At 36.1% G+C, this 27562-nt stretch overlaps 1 protein-coding gene and 1 long non-coding RNA gene across 14 annotated transcripts in view; one reads left to right on the top strand and one right to left on the bottom strand.

Annotated features, from left to right (window-relative positions):
- Positions 1–12300, top strand: part of DYNC1I1 (dynein cytoplasmic 1 intermediate chain 1) — a 483164-nt gene extending 470864 nt beyond the window's left edge. For all 13 annotated transcript variants that reach the window (XM_082632152.1, XM_082632163.1, XM_082632154.1 and 10 more), the window contains one exon: positions 11368–12300. In XM_082632152.1, coding sequence (XP_082488278.1) covers positions 11368–11478 — 111 coding nt within the window. In that variant the 3' untranslated portion in view covers positions 11479–12300. The remainder of the gene's footprint in view (positions 1–11367) is intronic.
- Positions 8852–26939, bottom strand: LOC309810231. The gene is made up of 3 exons (XR_014294960.1): positions 26840–26939; positions 22236–22346; positions 8852–9249 (listed from the first exon to the last, which is right to left on the bottom strand). It is a non-coding gene; the product is annotated as an uncharacterized lncRNA (long non-coding RNA).
- Between the last annotated feature and the right edge of the window lie 623 nt (positions 26940–27562).

The raw sequence follows: 27562 nt of genomic DNA, 5'->3' as shown, positions 1-27562 counted from the left end.
GGCAGCCCTCCTTTGGCTAATCACATTCCTCAGGAGAGTTTTTCTGATCTTAAGAGTGCCACATCCACAGAAACATAGGTACTTACTTGCCAGTTGTCTATTTGAACAGGATAACCTGGCCTAGCACAGTGCCTGGCACATAACAGGCACTCAGTAAATAATTCGGTGAATGAATGTTGCACGTGTGAAAGTTGAAGGTTAAGGAAAAGCTTAATGGTGTGAAGCGTTCAGAGGGCAGCCTCCACATTGGCTATAGATGAATGGACAGGAAAAATAATCGTTTAACTATATTTGCATGGTAAAAGATACCTAGAAAATATATTTAGAAAAGAGTGCTTGTCCTTCCTCTCCAGTCTCTATCCCAGTCACTCTCCCCTCCTTTGCTTTTGAAAGTGAGCAGTTGGTCACTAGAGGTAACAAAAGAGGAACAGTTTATTCAAGTAGTCGTCAAACCACTGGAAAAATGCTTCTTTTTCATTGGGATTTTTTTGGACACTATAGATATGGTAAATCATGAACTACATTATAAAAATACCTCTTTTATGCCCAAACATTCAGTAGGAGGGAATGACATTTCTTTTATTACCTTGGTAAATGTTTTTAAGATGTTTAGCAATAAGCCTTCTTTTTGTCAAAACTGCTTAGATGCAGTGGTTGCTAGAAATTTACTAGAAAACCTATAGTTAATATCAGAAAGAGAAAGGATATATATGTTTAGTCAGCTGGTATGAGAGATCAGTTTGAGTAGCATATGCTTTTTCATTTCCCTGTCAGTTTCTTGATCGTTTGTGTTATGGACAAAGAATGGTAGTGAAGTTTAAAAAGTTTATTTTCCATTGTTGCCCATCAGCCAATGTTTTTAGCAATTTTTTCCATCTTTTGGACAGAGAAATAGATTGTTCTAAATAATAGAAAAATAATGAAGACATTTCTAAAGAAAAGAGAGTGACAAGATTTTAATACAGATGTGAACAAGGTCATCTTTAAGCCATAGTGAATTAACTCTTTTTCAGCTGTGTGGGTTTTCCCCCCTCAGGTAAAAACTTCAGAATTTTGTTATGCTTCCCATGATGCTAAATTTTAACATGAAGAATAGCTCTAAATGTTCACTTTTTAAGAATGTTTAAAATTATTTCCTTCAATGTTTGCTGGCTTATTGAAATTGATATAGACTCGTATTTGTTACTGTTTACTTTTGACTTTTATGTCCTAACTTTACTTTTTTCCTTAATTGGGTGGTAATGGATTTTTGAAAAGTATTGTTCTAACAAACATGCTATAAAAGTCAACCACTCATTAAAGATACTAGGAAGAGAACTTTAGCAGAAAGATCTCAAGCTTCATGGGTGGATAGAGGGTTCCCTTAGATGGGATTTTCAGAAAAAAGAAATTCTTTCTTAACCAAAAAATAATCAGATATCATCAGACTACCACAGGTTAGCATGATGCTAAATTTCACAGAAATTTTGACCTACTGACTGGTAACAGCAGATGCTACAGAATGGAGACTAATGTAACTTCTACTTTCTGGACGTCTCTAAATACTAAGTTACCACACAGTATATCTTTTCGTGGTGGAGCACCGTAGTATACTTATATGCTCTGTATACTGCATTCTGGCTTGGAATTTTGGTTCGTGGTTTCATCCATTGTTACCAGTGATGCTAGACTCTCCCAAGAGTTAAATACAGTGGAGCTTGTTCTGGCGGCTGTTTCATTGCTTATGACCTCCCGCTTTGCTTCCCCCTGTGTGTGTGTGGCAAAGGGAAGTGTCCTAAAAAATATAGGCTTTCTCTGAACTCAAATGTGTGTTTTGTACACCAGTAAGTTCGCAATCTCCTGAACTGGGGTGCCATTAACAGTTGTACTTTTTTTTTTTTTCTTTTTTTTTTTTTTTTTTTGCGGTACGCGGGCCTCTCACTGTTGTGGCCTCTCCCATTGCGGAGCACAGGCTCCGGACGCGCAGGCTCAGCGGCCATGGCTCACGGGCCCAGCCGCTCTGCGGCATGTGGGATCTTCCCGGACCGGGGCACGAACCCGTGTCCCCTGCATCGGCAGGCGGACTCTCAACCACTGCGCCACCAGGGAAGCCCCAACAGTTGTACTTTTTAAAAGCTTTTAGAGCTTAGAAGGGTTTAGCAGTTGTTCTGTGGAAACCCATGTTCACGTCCACGGTTTCTTTCAATGCATTAGCAACAAGGACAACAAAATCAGTGTGCATTAAAGCAAAAAGGTAATTCGTAAGATATCGTTTTAAACAAAACTTTCGTTTTTAGGTTAATACAGGAGCTGAATTGTGTATCTCTTTGGAATCTATGGTTAACGTAATTGTCTCAGACTTTTTTTTTTAATGACTCCATTTAATTGAAAGATTACAGAGATGCTGCTGAACCACACATCCTGGAATATTCATCCTGAAACCTGGAGTCCTACTCATTTAAATTTGTTTGGTTTCTCAGATACGTTAAGCATGGCACACTGAAATTACTGAATGCCTTTCTGTCTTAATTATCCAAGATATTTTTAAAAAGTAACCTGCTTTTATACTAGGCAATGCCTGAGACAGATACTTTTAACATAAAAAATACAGCATTGGGCTGGTAGGAGTTACTGCAGATAATGCAGCTATTTAAAATCAGCTGCTACGTATTATAAACCCTTTAAAATTACTAACAAATGAGGGAGGCTTGACTGAGGACTGTTTAGAATGGTTAGCCATGTGCTTATAAAAAGGGACCCATGAATGATATTTGTGTGCTTAACCCTGGTTATAAAAAGTCGTTTGATTTTTATAACAGCATGTTCAGTGGTTACAAGGCCTTACAACTTGAGCTAAAAATGTAGACTCCCACCGTAGAAAGTGCCATAAAAAGGAAATAGCTTGGGCTTCCCTGGTGGTGCAGTGGTTAAGAATCCGCCTGCCAAATGCAGGGGACACGGGTCCGAGCCCTGGTCCGGGAAGATCCCACATGCTGCGGAGCAACTAAGCCTGTGCACCACAACTACTGAGCCTGAGCTCTAGAGCTCACGAGCCACAACTACTGAGCCCACGTGCCACAATTACTGAAGCCCATGCTCCACAACAAGAGAAGCCAGTGCACCACAACGCAGTGTAGCCCCTGCTGGCTGCAACTAGAGAAAGCCCGTGCACAGCAATGAAGACCCAACGCAGCCAAAAATAAGTAAATAAATAAATTTATAAAAAAAAATAGCTTGACAAAGCTGTATTGGTCATATTTGAAAAATGAAAAAGATGCATGTGTATGTGTATATTTACAAGGAATAATTATACTTGAAATTTGATTTCTAAATTAACAAAACGTCCTCTGACAGGATTTTGCTTGTGATCTGAAAGAACCCTTTCCCCACACCCAGTTCGTGAAACTCAGTCATACATTTAATAATAGCTATCTAGGAAATGATTTGTATGGGTTTTTAAGAAAGCAAATATCAAATCTAAGGTGTACTTCTAAAAAAATGCAGTGCTCTATGTAGGTGAAAAGAAGAAAATGGAAGAAAGAAAATAGCTAAGGAAGCGAAAAAAGGAAAAAAATTGGAGGAGAGGGAATTAACATTAAGAAGGAAAAATATAGGGCGAACAACATCATCTATCTGGGGTTTATAATGTGCCAAACACTGAGCTTAAGCTTTTTATATTTGGGGGGAGATCTTGTTTAATATTCACAATGGTCCTAGGAGTTAGTGGAAAAATTCCTTTTTCTCACAAATGAAGTGAAGATATTAAAACATACATTTCCTAAGGACACCCAGGAAATTATTGGCAGAGCTGTGAAAGAAACCATATCATCTGGGCGCTGTCTGAAGTGGAAAAAAGTCAACCCTGGCTCCATTCTCAAAAATCTAGTTATCGTGCAATCTGTGCCTCCCTTTAGGTACACAAGAAGCCCAGGCAGTACACCCAGTGGTTAGCCTAATTCGTTATTTGGGGATGGGGTAGGGCAGGCTCTAGGGGCACCCTCCATTCCATTCAGGCGGGGGGCAGACCCATGACACAGCCTCAGAACTAGGGGGATGAAGGGGGAGGATGAAAATGATCAATTTTCATGAATTTTCCCACAACTTTTGCACTTTTGCTTTTTATTTCTGACCTTTACATCTTCCAGGAATCTTAGAAGATTAAAAATATTTAGAATTTTTAGCAGGTGACTCAAAACACATTACCTGCCTGCCATTCTGCCATGGTATGCTGGCATTTCCTAAAGGGGTGAGGCTCCTGATTGCCCACACTGACATGCGGTAAGTTACATGGTCTTGAGCAAATCATTCAGCTCCCTGTCCTTCTGTTTCCTGTCTGTCAGAGAGAGGTCTGCTTCTTAATGTCCTCACATAGCAAAATTAGAATTAATTCTTAAAGCAAAACCACAAAAATGATATTGAATTGATACGTATGCCACTCACATATGTCATTTTTAGGAACATGTTCAGCTGAGCAACTGTTCAAAGAACAAGAATGCATGACTATTCTGTGTTGAACTCATAGTACTTTCTTCACTTAGATTACCTTTCTCATCCTCTCCACATCTCTTTTGATAAATGGGTCAGACACCATCATCCCCATTTTACAATTGAGGCAATGAGAGGTTAAGTGCCTGACCATGGCCAGTAACCAAGATGAAAGCAGGACTTAAGTTTCCTGTCCAAATCTAAGGTTCATTTTACCTCCTCCTTAGGGCCAAATTACTGCTTCAGAAACTACCTTTGGCTTTAAGTTCCCTCGGCTGTAAATGTATGGTCATATCATAGCTATAAGAGGCACTTACTCTTAGAGCTAAGATTTTGTTATCTCGGGAATCAGCTCCCTGAGTGCTTTTGGCACAAAAATGCTTTATACATTTAGCAAAAAGTTAGAAAACAGTCATCCAGTTGCGAAGGGGGGGTGGCAAACTGGCGAGTGGTGAACCCTGGATGAAGCAGTAGAAGAATCTGAGTCATCTCTGACCTAGGATGTAGACATTGGTAGATGAATCTGAAGGCCCAAAATGTTTCCAGATCCACTTTGATTCAGGACAATACTGGTCAATTTTTTGGGGCCCTTTTTTATGGTAGTCCCTTGATATAACTATGGGCTATTTCCTTCACACTGCTTCTCAAATGTTTTTTAATTAATTGAAATTGTTCATCACCATTAGACACTTGTAAATATTCTTCCTATCAGAAATGTAAATTGTTTGAAAATTATTCTAAACTTATTTTCAGGGGGAAAAAATCCATTTTGATGGTCTAGATTTAGCCTTAATGCCTTGACAGAAACCTGAAGAGATGCTGAAGCCATGTCATTAACATGCCATTCGCTTCCCTGCTACTCGCTTGACACACAACACATACCAGGAAATGTTGCAGTTATCACTGTAAGAAGGTAAATTTTAGGTTAACTCACTTCCTGAATATCAGTAAAGTTTAAAAAAAAAAAAACCCTATGCCAGTATTCACACATTTTGACCTAAGAAAACACGATAATTAATATTTATAGTCATCATATGCCAAAATGACTCATCCCTGTGTCTTTTGTCCTACCATAGTGCCTGCCATATAGCTGGTACTAAGTCCATGATGACTAAATCAGTATTGAATAGATATATATATGCTAGTTAGAAGGGCGTGACAGCAGTCTTTTTTCTTAGCCAAAGAAACATGAGCAGAGTTTTTTATCCTACTTAATGATTAAGGTAAAATTGGATTAAAAGTCTCCTAGAGAAAGTTTCAGATGCACTTAAGCCCATGAACTTCCTTTCTAGACATTTCTAATCAGAGAGAACCGGGTGAGAAGAGTCAGGAACTGCCAAGGGTAAGAAGGACATAGTTCTGTCCAAACAGATGCTGTTTACAGTCAAAGCTGTAAAATGAAGAGAGTGGTGGTCTTGTTTGTTAGGACACCTGTTTGGTCTTACCTACAAGTAATTCAGATGCCAAAAATTATTACTTTGGGTGTGGAAGCAGCCTGTGAATACACATTCACACATTCAAGCTAAGATTATACTTAAAGTGCTTCCTGATGGTGATATTTAACTCTAAAAATGGGGCAGTGTGCACCTCACCTTCTAACATTATGATGATCTTAGATTGTTTTTATAGTCCGCTAGATGAAAAAGTGTGATAGGATGAGGTAGATAAATTTAAGTTTCTAGAAGCAATTGTGTTCTCATCCTGTTCTAATCAAGAATTTTGTGTGTGTGAACCAAAGCAAGCTAGCTTTTCTGTGAAGTTTATGGTATTCTAGAGAGGAAAATGCTTGGCAGAACAATTTAAAAAAAAACCCAACAAACTTCTAATATCTTCCCAACCTAAATGAAACTTTCACAGATCAAAAAGACAAGATATGTTAGAATACTGTGAAACATTTTGTGAGGGTGAATCTGTATTTTTAAGGACAAATATAGTACTATTATTTCCATCACCATGGAAAAGGTCAAATGTATTGCAGTAGTTCCACAGTAGGGTATATTTTTATCAGAAACTTTTAAATTTGATAAAATTCATTCTTAGATTAATACACAGAAATCTGTTGCATGAAATATCAAAAGGAGAAAGTAAAAATCCCATTTAAAATAGCATCAAAAATATAAGTTACCTACCAGGAAGTCCCTGGTGGTCCAGTGGTTAGGACTCTGTGCTTTCACTGCTGAGGGCCTGGGTTCAGTCCCTGGTCAGGGAACTAAGATCCCGCAAGCTGTGGGGTGCAGCCAAAAAAAAAAAAGTGTATATGTGTATGTGTATATATATATATATATATATATATATAAAAATATATAATATATATACATTTATATAATATAAATATAAATACCTATGGATAAACTTAACCAAGGAGGTGAAACGTATGTGCTGAAACCTATAAAACACTGATAAAGGAAACTGAAGATGATTCAAAGAAATGGAAAGATATCCATGCTCTTGGATTAGAATTAATATTGTTAAATGGCCATACTATCCAAAGCAATCTACAGCTTTAATGCAATCCCTATCAAAATACCCATGACATTTTTCACAGAACTAGAACAAATCCTAAAATTTACATGGAACCACAAAAGACCCAGAATTGCCAAAGCAATCCTGAGGAAAAAGAACAAAACAGGAGATATAACCCTTCCAGACTTCAGACTGTACTACAAAGCAATAGTAATCAAAACAGCGTAGTATTGGCACAAAAACAGGCATAGATCAGTGGAACAGAATAGAGAGCCTAGAAATAAACACACACCTACGGTCAATTAATCTGTAACAGAGGAGCCAAGAATATACAATGGCGAAAAGACAGTCTCTTCAACAAGTGGGGCTGGGAAAGCTGGACAACATGTAAATCAATGAAGTTACAATATCCCTCATACCATATACAAAAATAAACTCAAAATGGTTTAAAGAACTAAATATAAGCCATGACCCCATGAAACTCCTAGAAGAGAGCATAGGCAAAACATTCTCTGACATAAATCATAACAATATTTTCTTAGATCAGTCCCCCAAGGCAAAAGAAATAAAAGCAAAAATAAACAAATGGGACCTAATCAGACCTAAACTTCTATAACAGCAAAGGAAACCATCAACAAAATGAAAACACAGCCTATGGAATGGGAGAAAATATTTACAAATGCTGCTACTGACAGGGGGTTAATCCAAAACATATGAACAGCTCATACAACTCAGTATCAAAAAAACCGAACAACCCAATCAAAGAAATGGGCAGCTAGGCCTAAATAGACATTTCTCCAAAGAAGACATAGAGGTGGCCAACGTGCACATGAAAAGATGTTCAAAATCCATAACTATTAGAAAAATGCAAATCAAAACCACAACTTGGTATTATCTCACACTGGTCGTCTGAATGGCCATCATCAAAAAGTCAAAAAATACTAAATGCTGGGAGAGGGTGTAGAGAAAAGGGAACGTTCCTACACTGTTGGTGGGAATGTAAATTGGTGCAGCAACTATGGAAAACAGTCTGGAGGTTCCTGAAAAAAACTAAAAATAGAGCTACCATATCATCCAGCAGTCCCACACAGCAATCCATATACCCAGCAATCCTGGGTATATATCTGGAAAAGATGAAAACTCTAATTGGAAAAGATACATGTACCCCAATGTTCACTGCAGCACTATTTACAATAGCCAGGACATGGAAGCAACCTAAATGTCCACTGACAGATGAGCGGATATAGAAAATGTGGTATAGATACACAGTGGAATATTACTCAGCCATAAAAAAATAATGAAATAATGCCATTTGCAGCAATATGGACAAGACCTAGACATTATTATACTAAGTAGACTAAGCCAGAGAAAGATAAATATCATAATATCACTTATATGTGGAATCTAAAAAATGACAGAAACGGATGTAGGTACAAAACAGAAACAGACTGGCATAGAAAACAAACGTACAGTTACCAAAAGGGAAGATGGGGGTGGGAAGAGATACATTAGGAGTATGGGATTAAAAGGCAGAAACTACTATATGTAAACTAGATAAGCAACAAAGATTTACTGAATAGCACAGGGAACTATATCCAGTACTTTGTAGTAATAGAAAATAGAAAATAATCTGAAGTATATATAATTGAATCACTTTGCTGCACACCTGAAACAATTTTTAACTCAACTATACTTCAATTTTTTTAAAAAAACCTCAAAGATTTTACTTACAAAACCCTTTAAATTTAATGTTTTATTAATGGTAAATATTAAAATTACTTTGATTTCTTTAACAAATAAAGGAACGAGACTTCCAAAAAATTTGTCTTTGAAAAGTTAGATGCGCAACTTTATATGTCATCAGTGATACTCAGTTCTGTCCCAGACTGTATCTGGACACATATTCAACCCTTAATGTTTCATAATCTTTATTAGAGTTGTTTCTTAAGTCTTGCCATTACCACTACATGAAACTATGTAAACACATTGACCTGTTTTCTTGTTTTAGTATATAGTTTCTATATATTGCTATCAATAAAACACTACATATGGTATCATATAGTAACTTAAATTTGTGCCATTTTAACCAATAATAAGTACAGTGTTAACGTTTAGAAGCCAAACCCCTAGAGTATATCACTTTTACTAGTGAGACCTGCTTTTTTCCAATATTTAACGTTACGTGAAGTTAAGAGGCATTTTAGATTTAACTTGATTCTCACCTTATATGAGAAAAAGTTATGTTATCAGGATTCGCTTTTGTATCTTCTTGGGCTTTTTGTTTTGTTTTTGTGGTTCTTTCTGGGAGGGCTTGGTCAGGAGCTGGAGAAAAGAAAGAGTGGACCTATTCTTTCATATAAATATGTTGCCAACCTTTTCCTGCTCATACTTTTTGTTAGCTCTTTGTATAATTTATTTTGAGGACTTCATGTCCCCAGTGCAGTATTTTGTAAAATTGAAGAGAAAAATGAAGAATAGTGGAGCATAGGAAAATAACTCAAAGTAGAGAAAATGAACTGAGCAAAGGGGTAACAGTGCCATTCAAGACTGTTGTGAACTTGTGTCACTGTCTAAAAAGGAATTTGGATTCATTTCAATAACTAGGGAAGTATTTAACCATTCAGAACTCACTCATATGACTAAATGAGAGTTCTTGTTAGTACTCCGTTTCTCCAAATAAGAAATAACAAAGAAGTACCAAAAAAAGTTAAAAGAAAAAAAAAACCTCTCCCACCTGTATATAATTTCCAGAATTAAATCCTTGAAACATTTAACCTCAGGACAGAACACTAATTGAAGGACGGTACTTTGTAGGATGATGATGCCACCCTCCAATAAGTTGTCTTGGATAGATCGTATCTGAGAATATCATCAACTGTAATAAAAATTTAAAGTTCTAGGGGCTTACCTGGTGGCACAGTGGTTGGGAATCCACCTGTCAATGCAGGGAACACGGGTTCGAGCCCTGGTCCGGGAGGATCCCACATGCCGCGGAGCAGCTAAGCCCATGCGCCTCAACTACTGAGCCTGTGAGCCATAACTACTGAGCTTGCACCACTGCTGAGGCCCACGTGCCTGGGGCCACTGCTCCGCAACGGGAGAAGCCCACGCAGCACAATAAAGAGTAGCCCCTGCTCACCACAACTAGAGAAAGCCCACACACAGCAGCAAAGACCCAATGAAGCCAAAAATAAATAAATTTTTAAAAGTCCTAAATGTCTGGCTTGATATAGTAAGAAATTTTTCAGCTGTAAAAGTGATCTCAAAGTTTAGATTTATTTGCTTTTTTATTTTGGAAAACGTATATTGACTGGGATGATTGTGTGTTATTAATGTTTATGGAATATATGGAGAGCATGTGTAGCACTAGTATCTGTAGATGGATTACATCACCTTACGGGGTAACCTTCCAAGAAAATGGCTCTACAGTCGAAACAAATTTCATTACATGAAAACCATTCAGACTTGTACTGGATCCTGCTTCTCATCTTCAAATAATTCTTTTTTCTTCCAAACCCTTGCATGATACCTTTAAACAATTCATTTTTAGATGCCATGTAGAGAAATCATTATCCTTTAAATCACCTAACAAAAATCCATACATGCAATTTGTGTCAGGTGGGGTTAATTTTCTCCTTACTGAATTGTGCACAGGAGAAGATATTTTGGGGAAATTTTATAATCCCTCTTTTTGGTGATTCAGTATAGCATACTGGCTAAGCATGTAATTACTGGAACCAGATGACATTGGCACTGATATCTGCTGGCTATGCAACCTTGGCAAGATGAGTTAATCTTTCTGTGCCTCAGTTTCTCCTTCTGTAAACTGTAAATGCTATTATTCCTACATAGGATTGCTGTGAGGAATAAGTAGAATACATGTAAAGTACTTAGAGCAGAACTCTTGGTAAATCTTAGTTACTATTATTCATTGGCATCATCATATATGATCTTGCTGTAAAAGCCAAAATGCATATTATAGTAGTAAGATTTCTTTGAATATGTAAGTTATACTCTTGTCATATATATTTTGGCACGTTAGCAACACTTTTTAGAAAAGGATCAATAGCCTTGACTTAGGAAGACAATACCACTGTTATTTCAAATTCCTAGTAATGCAGTTTTTATTTGTCGTGTTTGCTGTAATTCTGGTCTTCTTACTGCAAGTGCTTTAACTTGGATACTGTATGAACTGTATAGTTTACATAAGTTTTTAATGTTTTATAAAGCCCACGTGCAATTTTGCTTTTGAGAGTGACATTATTCTCTGAAATTATCAGTTTAAGAGCAACGCTTCAGAGATCTGATTCAAGGAAGACTATCTGATTTCCTTTACATTCCAAGGGAATCATCTGTTTCAAGAGGAACAGTCATGCAGGCTTCAAGGCTTTCAGCATGAAAGATATCTTGTTCACCATTTTCCGTTAATTTGTTTTGCAGCTTGCAGTTCCCCACAATGATGAGTGGACCCGATTTGCCAGGACCCTCGTGGAGATTCGTGCGAACAGAGCTGACAGCGAGGAGGAAGGCACCGTTGAGTTATCTGCCTAGTGGAAATGAGCCGTCCCCACCTTGACCTTCTAGAGCTCAGCATCTGCAGTCATCAAGTCTGCTTGTATTCAGTGTCCATTCAGTATCAGTATTGCCGTGACCGTTTGGGTGCCATGTTGTGCCAGCTTTGCTCCAAGTATTCCAGATGTATACTGTCCACTGACGTGAAATTCACCAGAGCATTTCTTTCTTTATATTTCTGTCTCAAAAATGGGGGTGGGGAGGTGGGAGCCTTTTTGGGTTGAGTTGTTGCCTTTTAACTACTTAGTAGCTGTATTTAATAGCTGGAAACCTCTGGTTAAATTTGTGCTTACACGCACTTCTGGCATAGTCCTATTAAATCCATATGAAGCCAGATATGATTAGGTACAGATGTGGTGTCATGCTATGGTACAGGGCCAAAGACTTGAGATGTGGCGTTTTACACGGTGACTCACATTATGAATGGATTTACTAGAAGAACATTGCTGCTCCTTATTTATTGTGGTGTGCTGCATGGAACATATTTATTTGAAAGCATTAAAATAAATGATCCTAGAGCATGTGCATAATGAGAGGACTGCATTGTCTCTCTGTTGCTGTTGAGGTTACATTAAGTTCCAAATAACAATTACAGTATGCCGGTTCCACTGAGGACATGAAATCTTTAGAGGTTTGCTGCAGTGAATGGAATGAATTTTAATGCCTATTATTTCTAGGTACTTTAACAATATTTCAAATATAGTTGATCATTGATATTTGTCATTCAAGCTAACCCAGTCTGACAAAAGTCTGTGGTTCCTAAATATGACACCAGTATTGCCAATAAAATGTTCCAAACCAGGTCTGCTCCAGCGTGGATAAATCCTTTGCTTGGGAACTGCCTGATTAAAATTCTTCTGTGGCCAGGGGGTAGGGGAGATACATTAGGGCCGTGTTAAAGATTGATAATGAATTTATAGGCAGCCAACCTGGCTGGACTTAAACCAAGACTCTGGTTTTATTTTTATGAGGGAACGTGTGTGCTATTTCTGGAAAGCATTTTCTTGTCTCCTTCACCAGAGCCACTCTTACCCAAAGACTATTTCAAGTGTTGGGAGTAGGAAGAACAGGTTAAGATGAACAAATACCAACTGTTCCACACATTTCATTATTTTTTAATTTATACCAGAAAATTATGTTTATTACTGTTGGACTAGGAAATATCTCTAAACAACTTGATAGGATTTTTTTTCAAAAGGTCATTTCTTGCCTAGAGAGAATGAAAATAAATAGTGGCTGAGTCATGAAAAACATCTGAAGACAGTCTTTGGCTTTTTAGGAAGAGAATTTCCATGGTGCTTTGTTGGTAGGGATTCCTTGAACTGTGAGATTTCTATTAATTTTGAAATAATGATATGCTTTTCTCTAAGTGCTATACAGTGTGTTAATATTGAAACTCTTTAAAAACATTAAATTTTTAAAGCTAAAATATGAGTATCTAAAATAGGTTTAAAAGCAACCCAATGAGACAAAAGACCTGTACTCTGAAAACTATAAGACACTGATTAAAGAAACCGAAGATGACACAAACAGATGGAGAGATATACCATGTTCTTGGATTGGAAGAATCAGTATTGTCAAAATGACTATGCTGCCCAAGGCAATCTACAGATTCAGTGCAATCCCTATCAAATTACCAATGACATTTTTCACAGAAATAGAACAAAAATTTTTTTAATTTGTATGGAGACACAAAGGACCCCCTAATAGCCAAAATAATCTTGAGAAAGAAAAACGAAGCTGGAGGAATTAGGCTCCCTGACTTCACACTATACTACAAAGCTACAGTCATCAAAACAGTATGGTACTGGCACAAAAACAGAAATATAGATCAGTGGAACAGTATAAAAGCCAAGAAATAAACCCATGCACCTATGGTCAATTAATATATGACAAAGGAGGCAAGAATATACAATGGAGAAAAGACAGTCTCTTCAATAAGCAGTGCTGGGAAAACTGGACAGCTACATGTAAAAGAATGAAATTAGAACATTCTCTAATAGCATACACAAAAATAAAGTCAAAGTGGATCAAAGACCTGAATGTGAGGCCAGACACTGTAAAACTCTTAGAGGAAAACATAGGCAGAACACTCTTTGACATAAACTGCAGCAACATCTTTTTGGATGCACCTCCTAAAGTAATGGGAAAAAAACCACAAAAATAAACAAATGGGACCTAATTAAACTTAAAAGCTTCTGCACAGCAAAGGAAACCATAAACCAAATGAAAAGACAGCCTACAGACTAGGAGAAAATAGTTGCAAATGATGTGACTGACAAAGAATTAGTCTCCAAAATTTACAAACAGCTCATGCAGCTCTATGTCAAAAGAACAACCCAATCAAAAAATGGGCAGAAGATCTAAACAGACATTTCTCTAAAGAAGACATACAGATGGTCTATAAACACTTCCCTGGTGGTCCAGTGGTAAAGAATCTGCCTTCCAATGCAGGGGATGTGGGTTTGATCCCTGCTCGGCTAACTAAGATCCCACGTGCTGTGGGGCAACAAAGCCTGCATGCCACAACTACTGAGCCTGTGTGCTCTGGAACCCGCATGCCACAACTAGAGAGAAGCCCAGACACCACAACGAAGAGCCTGCCTGCCTCAATGAAAGATCCCACATGCCACGATGAAGATCCCGCGTGCTGCAACTAAGAGCCAATGCAGCCAAAAAAAAAAAAAAAAGCAAACAAATGGCTAATCTTAAGAAAAGCACATGAAAAATGCTCAACATTATTAGAGAAATGCAAATCAAAACTACAATGAAGTATCACCTCACAGCAGTCAGAATGGCCATCATCAAAAAGTCTACAAACAATAAATGCTGGAAAGGGTGTTGAGAAAAGGGAACCCTCCTACACTGTTGGTGGGAATGTAAATTGGTACAACCTCTATGGAGAACAGTATGGAGGTTCCTTAAGAAACTAAACATAGAGCTACCATATGATCAGGCAATCCCATACCTGGGCATATATCCAGAGAAAAACATGGTTCAAAAAGATACCTGCACCCCGATGTTCGTTGCAGCACTATTTACAATAGCCAGGATATGGAAGCAACCTAAATGTCCATCGACAGACATTTAGAGAAATAGAAATAGATAAAGAGAGAAATAGATAAAGAAGATGTGGTACAAATATACAGTGGAATATTACTCAGCCATTAAAAAGAATGAAATAATTGCCATTTGCAGCAACATGGATGGACCTAGAGATTGTCATACTGAGTGAAGTCAGACAGAGAAAGACAAATATCATATCGCTTTTATAGTGGAATCTAAAAAAAGGGTATAAATGAACCTATTTACAAAACAGAAATAGAATCACAGATGTAGAAAACAAACTTATGGTTACCAGGGGGTAAGATGGTGGGAGAGATAGATTGAGATTGACATATACACACAACTGTATAAAACAGATAACTAATAAGGACCTACTGTATAGCACAGGGAACTCTACTCAATACTCTATAATGACCTATATGGAAATAGAATCTAAAAAAGAGTGGATATATGTATAAGTGATTCACTTTGCTGTATACCTGAAACACAACATTGTAAATCAACTATACTCCAATTAAAAAAAAAAAAAAAAGAGCTACCATATGATCCTGCAATCCCCTCCTGGGCGTATCTCCAGAGAAAACCATAATCCAAAAAGGTACATGCACCTCAATGATCATTGCAGCACTATTTACAATAGCCAAGACATGGAAGCAACCTAAATGTCCACTGACAGAGGAATGGATAAAGAAGATATGGTACATATATACAATGGAATATTACTCAGCCACAAAAAAGAATGAAATAATGCCATTTGCAGCAACATGGATGGACCTAGAGATTATCATATTAAGTGAAGTAAGTCTGAGAAAGACAAATATCATATTGTATCCCTCATATGTGGAATCTAATTTTTTTTAAATGATACAAATGAATTTATTTACAAAACAGAAACAGACTTACGGGAAAACGTGGTGGGGAAGGGATAAATCAGGAGCGTGGGATGAACAGACACATGCTACTACATATAAGATAGATAACCAACAAGGACCTACTGTACAGCACAGGGAACTCTACTCAATATTCTGTGATAACGTATATGAGAAAAGAATCTAAAAAAGAATGAATATATGTATATGTATAACTGAATCACTTTGCTGTACAGCAGAAACTAATCCAACATTGTAAATCAACTATACTCCAGTAAAATTTTTTTAAAAGGCAATCCAATGAAAAGTACTGGGGAAAAAATTTTCTCAAACATATGCTAAAGAACCTTAGAACAAATCAATAAGCCATGAGCTGTTATAGACCAAAGTCTGAATGATTCAATGAGTGAGGACTATGAAAAGTGCTAAGGCCAGTTGCTTGTAGTAGGCACATAAAGAATTATAAGAGCTTGTATATGGGTATATCCCACCATGGTAAGCTACTCTCCAAGATAGTCTCCCACTTCCTGTGTGGTGTTTTCCCATCATGAACCTGGGATGACCTTGGATAATGATAGAATATGGGGGAAGTGATGCTATATGGGGTTCAGGACAAGGTTATATGAAGACATAGCTTCCTTCTGGGTCTCTTGGCACACTCACGCTTAATTCCCCAAGCCACTGTGTAAGAAAGGCAACTACCCTAAGACCTCTAGGCTGTACAAAGGCCTAAGCTCATCACAGAGTGGCCAAGTGGATATAGAGAAAGATATCCAGCCAGCCCACAGCCATTCAAGTTCTCCCAGCTGATGTCCCAGATGGAATGTGGTAGCCATGACAATTTACCTCTAAGATCTCTTGTTGCAAAGAACATAATTGACTGACAGCTCCAGCTGCTTTGCTCTAAAATCCACCAGCATGTTTGACCAATGTCATGCTTCTCAGCCAAGCCTGAGCATACCAGGGATAGTAAGGCAGGCCTGTTCCTGGGAGATGCAAGAGTTCTCTGAGGAGAACTCAAAGGAGTTCTCAAGGACTCCCTGCCAGCATTGCTAAAACTTTCTCGGAACTGTACTTCAGTCTAAGACTAACCTTTCCTTTCCTTTCCCTTCCCTCCTTTCCTTTCCTCCCTCCCTTCTTTCCCTCTCTCCTCCTTAGGGTCAGATTGACACCACTCTCTGATGGCTCTCCTAGCATAACCTGGCTGGGGACATGTGACCTGATTAGGGAGTAAAGAGACTAGACACCAAAAGAGTTACAAGAATTAGCATGTGCCATTAGAGGCCAGGGGAGTAGCACTGCGGTTGGATTTTGAGGAGTTTGATTAAGGGGGCCAGAATGTAAGATCAGATAGGTAAGAATTTATTGACTTTGAGACACTCTTTTGGAATATGTGATTTTATACTCTGGCAAGGACCCCAAGGCATAGGATGGCTGTTACAGTGGCTCTTAGAAGTCTGAAAAAGCCGTAGCCTACACTTAATGAAATGAAAGTGTTTGAATTGCCCTGATTGATAGTACAGATAGGAATAAAGAGGTTGAGGAAAGTGGAGAGATTAGAATGGATATATTATATATAAGGCTAGAAGACACATCCAAGAGTTAGGGTGCCTAAGAACGCCCAGAGTACACCCCCTTTCCCAAAGCCATTAGCAAGGAGCTAGTGATAGAGGCATAAGCATCTCTAGGAATGTCAGTGGTGGCCAGGCCAGAGCTGATAGTAGGAGAGACAGTCATAGAGCAGGGCTTTTTAACATTTGTAGGAATGATGAGACCTCGAAGTAACATTGGCTAGGTGGTGGCAGTTAACCACAGTAGCCAGAAAGTCACATTTACCTTAATGGTCTGTCTAGGGACCCACTACTCTTATTTCATTGAGTTTGTCCTTATATAATACCACATTGTCTTGATTGCTACAGCTTTCACTGAGTCTTGAAATCAGGTAGTGTATGTCCTCCAGCTTTGTTATTCATTGTGAAAGATTGTTTTAGCTTTTCTAGGCCTTTTGTGTTTCCACATGAATTTTAGAATCAAATTCTTAAAAGAAAACCATACTGCTTGGATTTCTGTTGGGATTTCATTAATCTATATATCAACTTGAGAGAGTGGATATCTTAACAATTTTGAATCTTCTAATATGTGAACAAAGTGTATCTTCCTATTTATTGGGCCTTCTTTAATCTACCTCACTAATATTTTCAGTGTATAGTTGTTTATCTCTTTTTGTAGATTCCTAGATACTTCAATTTTTCATTGTATTATAAATGTTATTTTAAAATTTTAGTTTTCAAATGACTTTTGCTAGTTTTCAGAATTAAAATTTATTTTTGTATATTGACCTCATATTTTGCAACCCTGCTAAATATACTTACTACTTCTAATAGATTTTGTAATCGATTGGTGATTATGTACATAGTCATGCTATATGAGAATAATGAAGACTTTACTTCTTTCTTTCCAATCTTTATTTTTAATTTTTTCCCCTACAGCACTAGCTCAGAGTGTCAGCTCAATGTTGTACTGAAGAAATAAGAACAGACATCTTTACCTCTTTCCTAATATTAGTATCAAAAAGTTTCAATGTTTCACTTTTGTCAGATGAAGGAAATTCCATTTTATTGTTAGATTGTTAAGAAGCTTTATCATGAACAGGTACTGAATTTTTTCATATGCTTCTGTTCTACATCCATGGATATGGTCTTTTTTTTTTTTTCTTTCATTTAAAGGATTTTCCCATAATTATTCCTTAGGGACACTGGTCTGTAATTTTCTGTTCTTGTAATGTCTTTGTCAGGTTTTAGGAACATGATTATGCTCATATGATGAGCTGAGAAGTGTTCCAAGCTCCTCTCTTTTGTGAAAGAGTGTAATATTTTAATGTTTGGTAGAATTCACTAGTGAAACCATCTAGCCCCAGAGTTTTATTTGTGGGAAGGTTTTTGGTAACAAATTTATTTATTGAATAGAATAGGGCTATTTAGATTTTCTGCTTTTTTGATTCTATTTTGGTAAGTTGTATTTTTCAAGAAATGTGTCCATTTCATCTAATTTCTCAGATGTATTAACATAAAGTTGTTCATAATATCCCTCTTATTAGCTTTTCATGAATATAGAATCATGGTGATGTCCCCTTTTTACTTCTTGATATATTGGTAATTTGTCTTTTTTAAAACAGTCTTGCCAGTTATCAGTATTATTCATTGTTCAAAGAACCAGCTTTTGGAGTTGCTGAGTTTCTCTAGTGTCTGTCCACTTTTCCTTCTTCTTATTTTGGATTGAATTTGCTCTTCTTTTTTCTTATTTCCTAAAGTAGAAGCTTAGATCATGGTTGTAAAACACTTCTTTTCTTCTAATTTAGGCCTTTAAAGTTATAAAAATCCCTCTAAGTACTGCCTTTACTGTGTTCCAGAAACTTTTATATGTTATGTTTTCATTATCATTCTGTTCAAAATATTTTCTAATTTCCATTGTGGTATTATTTGACTCATGAGTTACTTTTTTAGAAGTGTGTTTAATTTCCAAATATTTGGAAAACTTTCCAGATATCTTTGTTTTCATTTCTAGTTTGATTCTGCTTGGTAAGAAAACATACAGAGTAAGAAATCCTCTGTATTTCAAATCCTTTGAAATTTATTAAGATTTATTTTATGGCCTAGGATATGGTCTAACTTGGTCAATGTTCCATGTACACCTGAAAAAATGTGAATTCTCTGTATGTTGGGTATGTGGTTCTAAAAATGTCAAATAAATTAAACTGGCTGACAGTATTGTTTCAATCTTCTATAATCTTACTGTTTTCTATGAGTTCTATCAGTGACCAAGAAGGAGATATTAAAATATCCACTTATGGTTTTGAATTTGTCTACTTGTTCTTTAGTTCTCTCCATTTTTATTTTTGCATTTTGAAGCTCTGTTACTAGGTACATACATATTAAGTTTATTATATCTTCTTAATAAACTGACCCTTTTATTATTATGAAATTTCCCTCTAGTGTTTCATTTCAGCCCGAAGGGCGCCCTTTAGCATTTGTTGTAGGGCAGGTCTGCTAGGACAAACTTTCAGCTTTTGCTTATCTGGGAAAGTCTTAATTTCTCCTTTATCTCTGAAGAATAATTTTGTCAGAAGTTGAATTTTTCATTGACAATTTTTTTTTTTCCTCAGCAATTTGAGTATCTCATCCCACTGCCTTTTGGTCTCTATGTTTCCAGATACAGTGAGTTGCTTCTTTCTCGTAACTTTTAAGATTCCGTCATCAGCTTTGGATTTTGACAGTTTGATTATGATGTGTTTAGGTGTGGATCTCTAAGTTTTTCCTACTTGGATTTCATGGAATTTCTTGAATGGATAGATTAATGTTTTTCATCAAATTTGGGAAAATTTTAGCCATTATTTCTTCAAGCATTCTTTTTACTCTTTCTCTGTCTCCTCCTTCTAGAACTTCCATTGTGTGTATGTTGGCATGCATGATGGTGTCCCACAGTTCTCTTAAATTTTCTATCTTTCATCTTTTTGTTCTTTGTACTGCATACTTTCAATTGATTCTTCTTGTTTTCTTCTGCCTTCTTCTGCCTATTCAAATCTGCTATTGAGCTCCCTAGTGAAATTTTCATTTCATTTATTGTGCTTTTTGACTCCAAAATGTCTACATGGCTTCTTTTTATAATATCTATCTATTGATATCTTCTATTTTGTGAGACATCCTTTTCATACTTTCCTTCATTTTTTTAATTTTTAAAATAAATTTTAATTTATTATTATTATTTTTTTAAAATATTTATTTATTTAGCATCAGGTCTTAGTTGTGGCACATGGGATCTTCATTGCGGCATGCGAGATCTTTCGTTATGGTGCATGGGCTTCTCTCTAGTTGTGGCGCACAGGCTCCAGAGCACACGGGCTCAGTAGTTGCGGCATGTAGGCTTAGCTGCCCCGCAGCATGTGGGATCTTAGCCCAACCAGGGATTGAACCCGCATCCCCTGCATTGGAAAGCGGATTCTTAACCACTGGATGACCAGGAAAGTCCCCTCCTTTTGTTCTTTAGACATGGTTTCCTTTAATTCATTGAGTATATTTATAATAGCTGATTTAAAGTCTTTGTCTAGAAAAATCCAATATCTGGGCTTTCTCAGGCAGTTTCTATTGACTTTTTTCCATTGTATATGCCATACTTCGTTATTTTTTTGCATGTGTACTTTTTTGTTGTTGAAAACTTAATATTGTAATATATCCAGTAATTATAATACTGTAATGTGCAACTCTGGAAATCAGATTTTTTCCCTCCCCAGGATTTGTTGTTGTTGCTGCTTATTGTAATTGTTGTTTATTTACCAAATTTTCTGAACTAATTCTGTGCAGTCTGTATTCTGTGTTATGTGCAGCCCCTGAAGTCTCTGTTAATTTAATGTTTAGCTAATGATTGGCTCCTTACATGTCTGGAGCCAAAAAACTCTTTTAGTCTATGGCAAAGGACTCTGTATGTCTCTCTGTGTTGAGGTGCATCTTCACCTATCAGCCAGGCAGTTTACAATTCTGCATTGGCCTTCACTTCCTGTTTCTACAGAGCCTCAATGTCAACAGGAGGTGAGATCTTAGGGCCTTCTTAGGACTTTCCTGAGCATGTGCACAGTTCTGAGTATGTGTGTGTGTGTGTTTGTCCAGATTCCCAGGCATATGTCAGAGCTATTCATAGCCCTCAAAGGTCTCATTCCCTAGCCTGTCCTCTCAAGTTTTTTGTTAGTCTATTGTTTGTCTTAACTGTTATTTATTACCTCAGCCAGCAGAAACTAGGATATTAGCCTGTGAATGTTTTGGACAAATACCCTCGCACCAGGAAGCAGCCTTAGTACTACACCAGTTCCAAGTTAGGTGCAATAAAGACATGTATTTTGTCTACCAGGGAGGAACCAGACAGGTCAGAACAAATAATTAGAATCCTTTGTGAATGAAGTACTTTCTGCTTCCTGTCGTACTGGGAATGTGAGCTGTTATTTTCAGAGCTGCTGCTGGACTACAGAGGGGGGATGGGACTAGAGTAAGTTAAAATGACACAAAGTTCATGATTCTTTCAGAGAATCCGCGTTGCTCTTCAGTCAGTGTTCCCTTAGTTGATGCAAGTCTTTGGTTAATTTCCAGAGTTCAAGAACAAGAGTTGATTTTGAGTTTCAGCCCGTTTTTTACTGCTTTTATGGAAGGGCAGAATTTGGAGGTTTTTACTTTGCCATTTTGGCTAATGTCATTCCCACTCTTTTACTTTTAATCTGTTTAAGTCTTTATATTTGAAGTGTGTTTCTTGTAAACAGCTTAAAGTTGGGTCCTTCTTTCTTTTTTTTTAAAAAAAAATACAGTCTAATAGTCTCTGCCTTTTAATTAGAGGATTTAGTCCATGTACAATTAATGTAATTTTTGGCATGGTTGATTTTTTATTTTGTATTAGTAATTGTTTTTTATTGATCCCATTCATTCTTTGTTCTTCTATTCTTCCCCTCTGCCTTCTTTTTGATGGTCCAAATAATTCTTAGTATTGCATTACAGTTCATCTGTTGACCTTTATTCTTTTTAGTGGTTTCACAAGAATGCAGTATGCATGTTTAACTGCTAACAGACTACCTTCAAATGATGTAACAGAATAATACATTTACCTTCTCTCTGTCCTTTGTTCCTGTGTTGTCATGTATTTTACTTCTGTATTTACTATAAATCCCAAAATACACTGTTATTTTTGCTTCAGTGAATAGTCTTTTATGAATTAAAAGTATTTATAAAACAAAGATAATTCTAAAAGGTTTTAAAAACTACTTACTTTCACATTTTTCTTTTCTGGTTCTCTTCATTTCTGGAGATCTGGACTTTCCATTTCGTGTCATCTCCCTTCAGCCAATGAAATTCTTTTGGCATATCCAGTAGTAAGATTCTGCAAGAGAATAATTTCAGTTTTTGTGTGTCTAAATATGTCTTTATTTTGCCTTTATTTATGAAGGTTTTTTTTTTTGGATATAGAATTCCAATTTGACAGTGCTTTCTTCATTAAGAATGTTTTCTAAAATCTTGACTCATCTAAAATATTTTTGCCTAATCCAAGGTCATAAAGATTTTCTCTTATGTTTTCTTATGAAATATTTATAGTTTTAACTCATATTTATGTGTATGATGCATCTTTAATTTTGTGTATGGTGTGGTTGTGGGCTAAGGTTAATTTTTATGTATATGCATAATTAATTTTCCAGCAACATTTGTAAAAAAAGACTATTATTTCCCCATTTTTTTAATATTTAAAATGTTATTTTCAGATACTGTTGGTAGTATGTAGAAATACAGTGGAGTTTTATATACTGACTTTGTATCTTGTGGTGTTGCTAAATTCATCTACTAGTTCTAATAAATGTTTTGTAGATTTCTTAAAATTTTCTTCATATGCAGTTGAATACTGTTCTACTTTTTCCCCAGTGTATTTATTTATTTATTTTTTTCTTATCGTGTTGCACTGGCTAGGGCATTGAATCATTCACATAAAGTATCATATTAACTATAGCTTTTTTTTTTTTTGGTAGATGCCCTTTATCAGATTACATTTCTTTTTATTTCTGGCTTGTGAGTTTGTTTTTTTTTTAATGGGTGTTGAATTTTTCCAAATTCTTTTTCTGAATCTAATTTAAATAATCATGATTTTTCTTTTTAATCACTATAGTACATTTTTTTTTTGAGTGTTACACCTAACTTACATTCTGGTGACGAAGTGTTACACCTAATTTACATTCTGGTGACGAACCCTATTTGGTCATAAGGGATTGTCCCTTTTATATGCATCTAGGCTTGGATTTTTCTTTGAGACAAGAGTTTTTAACTAAGAACTTGATTATTGAAATAGAGGTAGTAACAATCTCTCTTTTTCAGTGACTTTGCTAGTATATATCTTTCAAGAAATCTATTTCATCTATGTAGTTTAATTTATTGGCATAAATTTGTTCATAGCATTCCCTTTTTATCACATTAGTTGTTATTTTTGTTGTTGTTATTTTGTTTTGTTTCTGTTTTTTCTGATCAGTCCGATTAGTGGTTTCTAAATTTGGGGATTTTTTTAAAGAAATATTTTCATCTTACTGTTTTTTTCTATTGTTTTCCTGTCTTCTATCTCATTGATTTCTGCTTTTTATTATCTTCTGCATCTTTGGAGTTTAATTTGCTCTTCTTTTTCTTGCTTTAAGGTGGAAAATGAGATAATTGTTTGAGACCTCTCATCTTTTCTAATGTAAGCATTTAATAGTATATATCTCCCTCTAAGCACTGTTTTAAATGCATTGTAAAATTTTTGATATATTGTGTTCTTTTTAGTTTAAAATATTTCCTAATTATCCTTGTGATTTCTTCTTAGACTCAAGTGTTGTTAGGAACTATATGATTTATTTTTCAGATATATGGGGAATTTCCAAGTATCTTTTTTAAAAAATTCATTAATTTTTATTTTGGGCTGCGATGGGTCTTCGTTGCTGTGCACGGGCTCTTCTCTAGTTGCGGCAAGCAGGGGCTACTCTTTGTTGTGGTGCACAGGCTTCTCATTGTGGTGGCTTCTCTTGTTGCAGACACAGGCTCTAGGCGTGCGGGCTTCAGTAGTGTGGCACATGGGCTTCAGTAGTTGTGGCTCACAGACTCTAGAGCATAGGCTCAGTAGTTGTGGCACACGGGCTTAGTTGCTCCGCGACATGTGGGATCTTCCCGGACCAGGGATCAAACCTGTGTCCCCTGCATTGGCAAGCGGATTCTTAACGACTGTGCCACCAGGGAAGCCCCTCCAAGTATCTTTTAGTTATTCCTTTCCAGTTTGATACTGTCATGGCCAGAGAATGTAATGTGTGATTTCAATCCTCTTAAGTTTGTTGAAACTTGTTTTATGGCCCAGATTATAGTTAATCTTGGTAAAATTTATCGTGTACTTAAGAAGAATGTGTATTCTGCTGATGTTGAGTGGAGTGTTCTATAAATATGAATAAGGTCAATTATTTGATAAGTTTGTTCAGGTCTTCTATATACTGTAGATTTTCTACCTGTTCTATCAAGAGAAGTGTGTTGAAATTTGGAAGTAAAATTGTGTATTTCTTCTATTCTTTGTTAGTTTTTGTTTCATGTATCTGAAGCACTGTTATTAGGTACATATACATTTAGGATTTTGTGTCTCTGTGATAATTTGACATCTTTATCAGTATGAAATATTCTTCTTTATCCCTACTAGTTCTCTTTCTAAAATATACTTTGGCTGATATCAATATAGCCTACTCTAGCTTTTTTGAAATTTGTGATTACATGGCATATCTTTTTCTGTCAAGTTACTTTCCATCTATCTGTGTTTTTATATTTAAAGTGAGTTTCTTTAGATAGCATATAGTTGGGCCTTGCTTTTTTTTTCCCTCAAATCTGATCTCTACCTTTTAATTGGAGTGTTTATGCCATTTGCATGTAATGTAATTATGAATATGGTTAGGTTAAATCTACCATCTTGCTCTTTTTTATTTACTCCATCTGTTTTTTTATTTTTTTCTTCTTTTCCTGTCTTCTTTTGGATTTTTCTTTTTTTAAGGTTTCCACTAATGTCTTATTAACTAAATCTGGTTTTCATTTTCTAGTGTGCTCTGGGGTTTACAACATACATCTTTTACTTACTACACTTTACCTTCAGGTAATAGTATACTACTTCATGTATAGTAGTAGTAGAACTTTTTGACGGTGTATTTTCATTTTCCTTTCTTCTTTTTTGTGCTGTTATTGTATATTTTACTGCTATGTATGCTATAAAACTCACCATACATCATTATTGATTTTGCTTTAAAGACTCAATTATCTTTTAAAGAAATTAAAAATAAAAAAAGTTAATTATCCATTTATTTTCAATTCTGGAACTCTTCATTTATTTGTATAGATCTAAATTTCCATCTGATATCACTTTTGTTCTGCCTGATGACCTATCATTAACATCTCCTTTAGTGCAATTCTAGCTGTCTGGTGAATTCTCTTACTTGTTGTCTACCTTATTTTGCCTTTGTTTTCAAAAGATATTTTCACTGGGTGTAGATTTCTTGGTTGGCCTTGTTTTTTAGATATCTTAAAGATGTTACTCTGTGGCTTTCTGCCTTAAATAGTTTCCAAGTAGAAATCTTCTCTTATTATCATCCTTCCTTGTAGGTTATGGGATGTTTTCCTCTGGCAACTTTTAAGATTTTCTATTTATCATTTGTTTTCACCATCTTCATCATGATATACATTTCTGTTGATTTTTTCACTTTTTTATGGTTTATATTTTCCTTATTATGATGGGTGACTTTTTAATTAAATTTGTTATAGTGGGTTGTGGGCTTTTTTTGTTATATTGTTTGAAATAGTATCAAATTGTGTTCTGATAAGCAGTTAAATTACTTGGAATCAGATCTTTGTGAGGTCTGCTTTTAAGCTTTTTTAAGGGCAGAGCCGCCTTCATCATAGTTCTTATTTAGCGCTATTCATAATATGACATTTTTCTGAGGATTCTACCTGATGTTCTCTGTATTATGGAGGAATCTCTACTCCTGCTGGTGGGAACACAAACTCTTTCTCCTCTGTGAACTCCAGAATTTTTCTGCTTCTTCCTTTCCAGTGGTTCTTTCCCAAGTTTGGTATTGTTTCCTCTCACAAATGCACAGATCAGTACTCAAAGACTGGGGAACTCTCTGCAAAACTCCAGAGCTCTCAGAGCAGCTCCCTCCTGTTTGGTAGTTTGTCTTAAAATTCTAGCTATCTTGGCCCCGATTTCTGAGCTCCAGCTTTTCAATTCGGGGAGACGGCTGGGCCCTGTCTGGGTTCCCCTTCTCTACACAGTGGCTGGAACCTGCCCCCAGGCAGTAAGCTGGTGCAATGGTAGGTCTCACCTTGTTTGTTTCCTTTCCCGCCTCAGAGTTCACAGTCCTATTTTGCCTCATATTTTATGTTTTAAAACTACTGTGTCATATGTTTCACCCAGTTTTCTAGTTTTCCCTACTATTCCATCATGACCAGAAGCAGAAATCTCCCAAAGGTATAATTTTTAAGGTAGAAAAAAGTAAACTAGAGTTTACTGTCTATAGAGGTTAAAGCATTTATTTAATAATTACTTCAGGGCCCTGAAAATAATGATTATTTTGAAATTTATTGTTAGACAGCTTTAATAAAAGATAGTGGTTATCCTTTGTAACCAACTCATGTCAAATGCCATTATAATTTGTAATAACTTAGCCAGATATGTGTGGTGTTAGAAGGGTTAGTTATTAAGCCAATCAAGACACTTTCTAAATGGAGTAAAAGGAAAAAATGCCACACTTAATTTCAAGTCCCAGAAAAGGACAGAAATGATGGTTTCTCTACTTTCACTCTCAAACTATTTAAAAAAAGAAAGAAGTCACTTACTTTATACGTAGTGGTCACAGGTAACTTGAAGTTCTAAGTCAAGTGTGAACTGCTTCTTTAGTTCAGAAGGTGATACATACACTGCATAGTGAGGCTGGACAAAGGCTGAGATCGAAAGTGTGGAGAAATCTCTGCTTCCACTGTAATAAAATTCAACAAACATTGGCAATCACTTCACTTCTGTCTTCAGAAGAAAAAAGAATGCCTATTTCAATTTCTGCCATCCCCAATCTTTCTTATTTCTGATGTTACTCTTAACAGAGTGTAAGCTTTTTATAACACTGGAGCTGGCCCAAATGAAGAGGTCATCAGAAAAAGCAGCCTCTTACATGGAGTGGCTAATTCTCCATAAATTCTCAAACTGATAAAGCATATCTGTATACTTAGAACTTACATAGGTAAATTCTGCTTCAAAACAGAAATTCACATTTTGAAATATATCACTTTTGAAAACGGAATATGACATTTTAATACACATATACATATACACACACACATGTATATGTATTTATATGTTTTTATATATACTTATATGTGTGTGTATATATTTTATATATATATATGTATGTATGTATTTTTATCCCTTTTGCCCAGGAAAAAAATGCTATAAATTTTTGGTGTGGGTTAGTCACTAATTTGCTTTCATTTATTTAAGAATGGGTGAGGGGGCAGGAAAACGCAGTGGTAGATATCCGCCTTTAACTTTAGGGATAACAGGTAACT

Source organism: Mesoplodon mirus (assembly GCF_964341445.2).
Source record: "Mesoplodon mirus genome assembly, chromosome: 9".
NCBI classification, from domain to species: domain Eukaryota; kingdom Metazoa; phylum Chordata; class Mammalia; order Artiodactyla; family Ziphiidae; genus Mesoplodon; species Mesoplodon mirus.
Note: the sequence above shows the minus strand (reverse complement) of the source record. Positions and strands in the feature narration are given on the sequence as shown.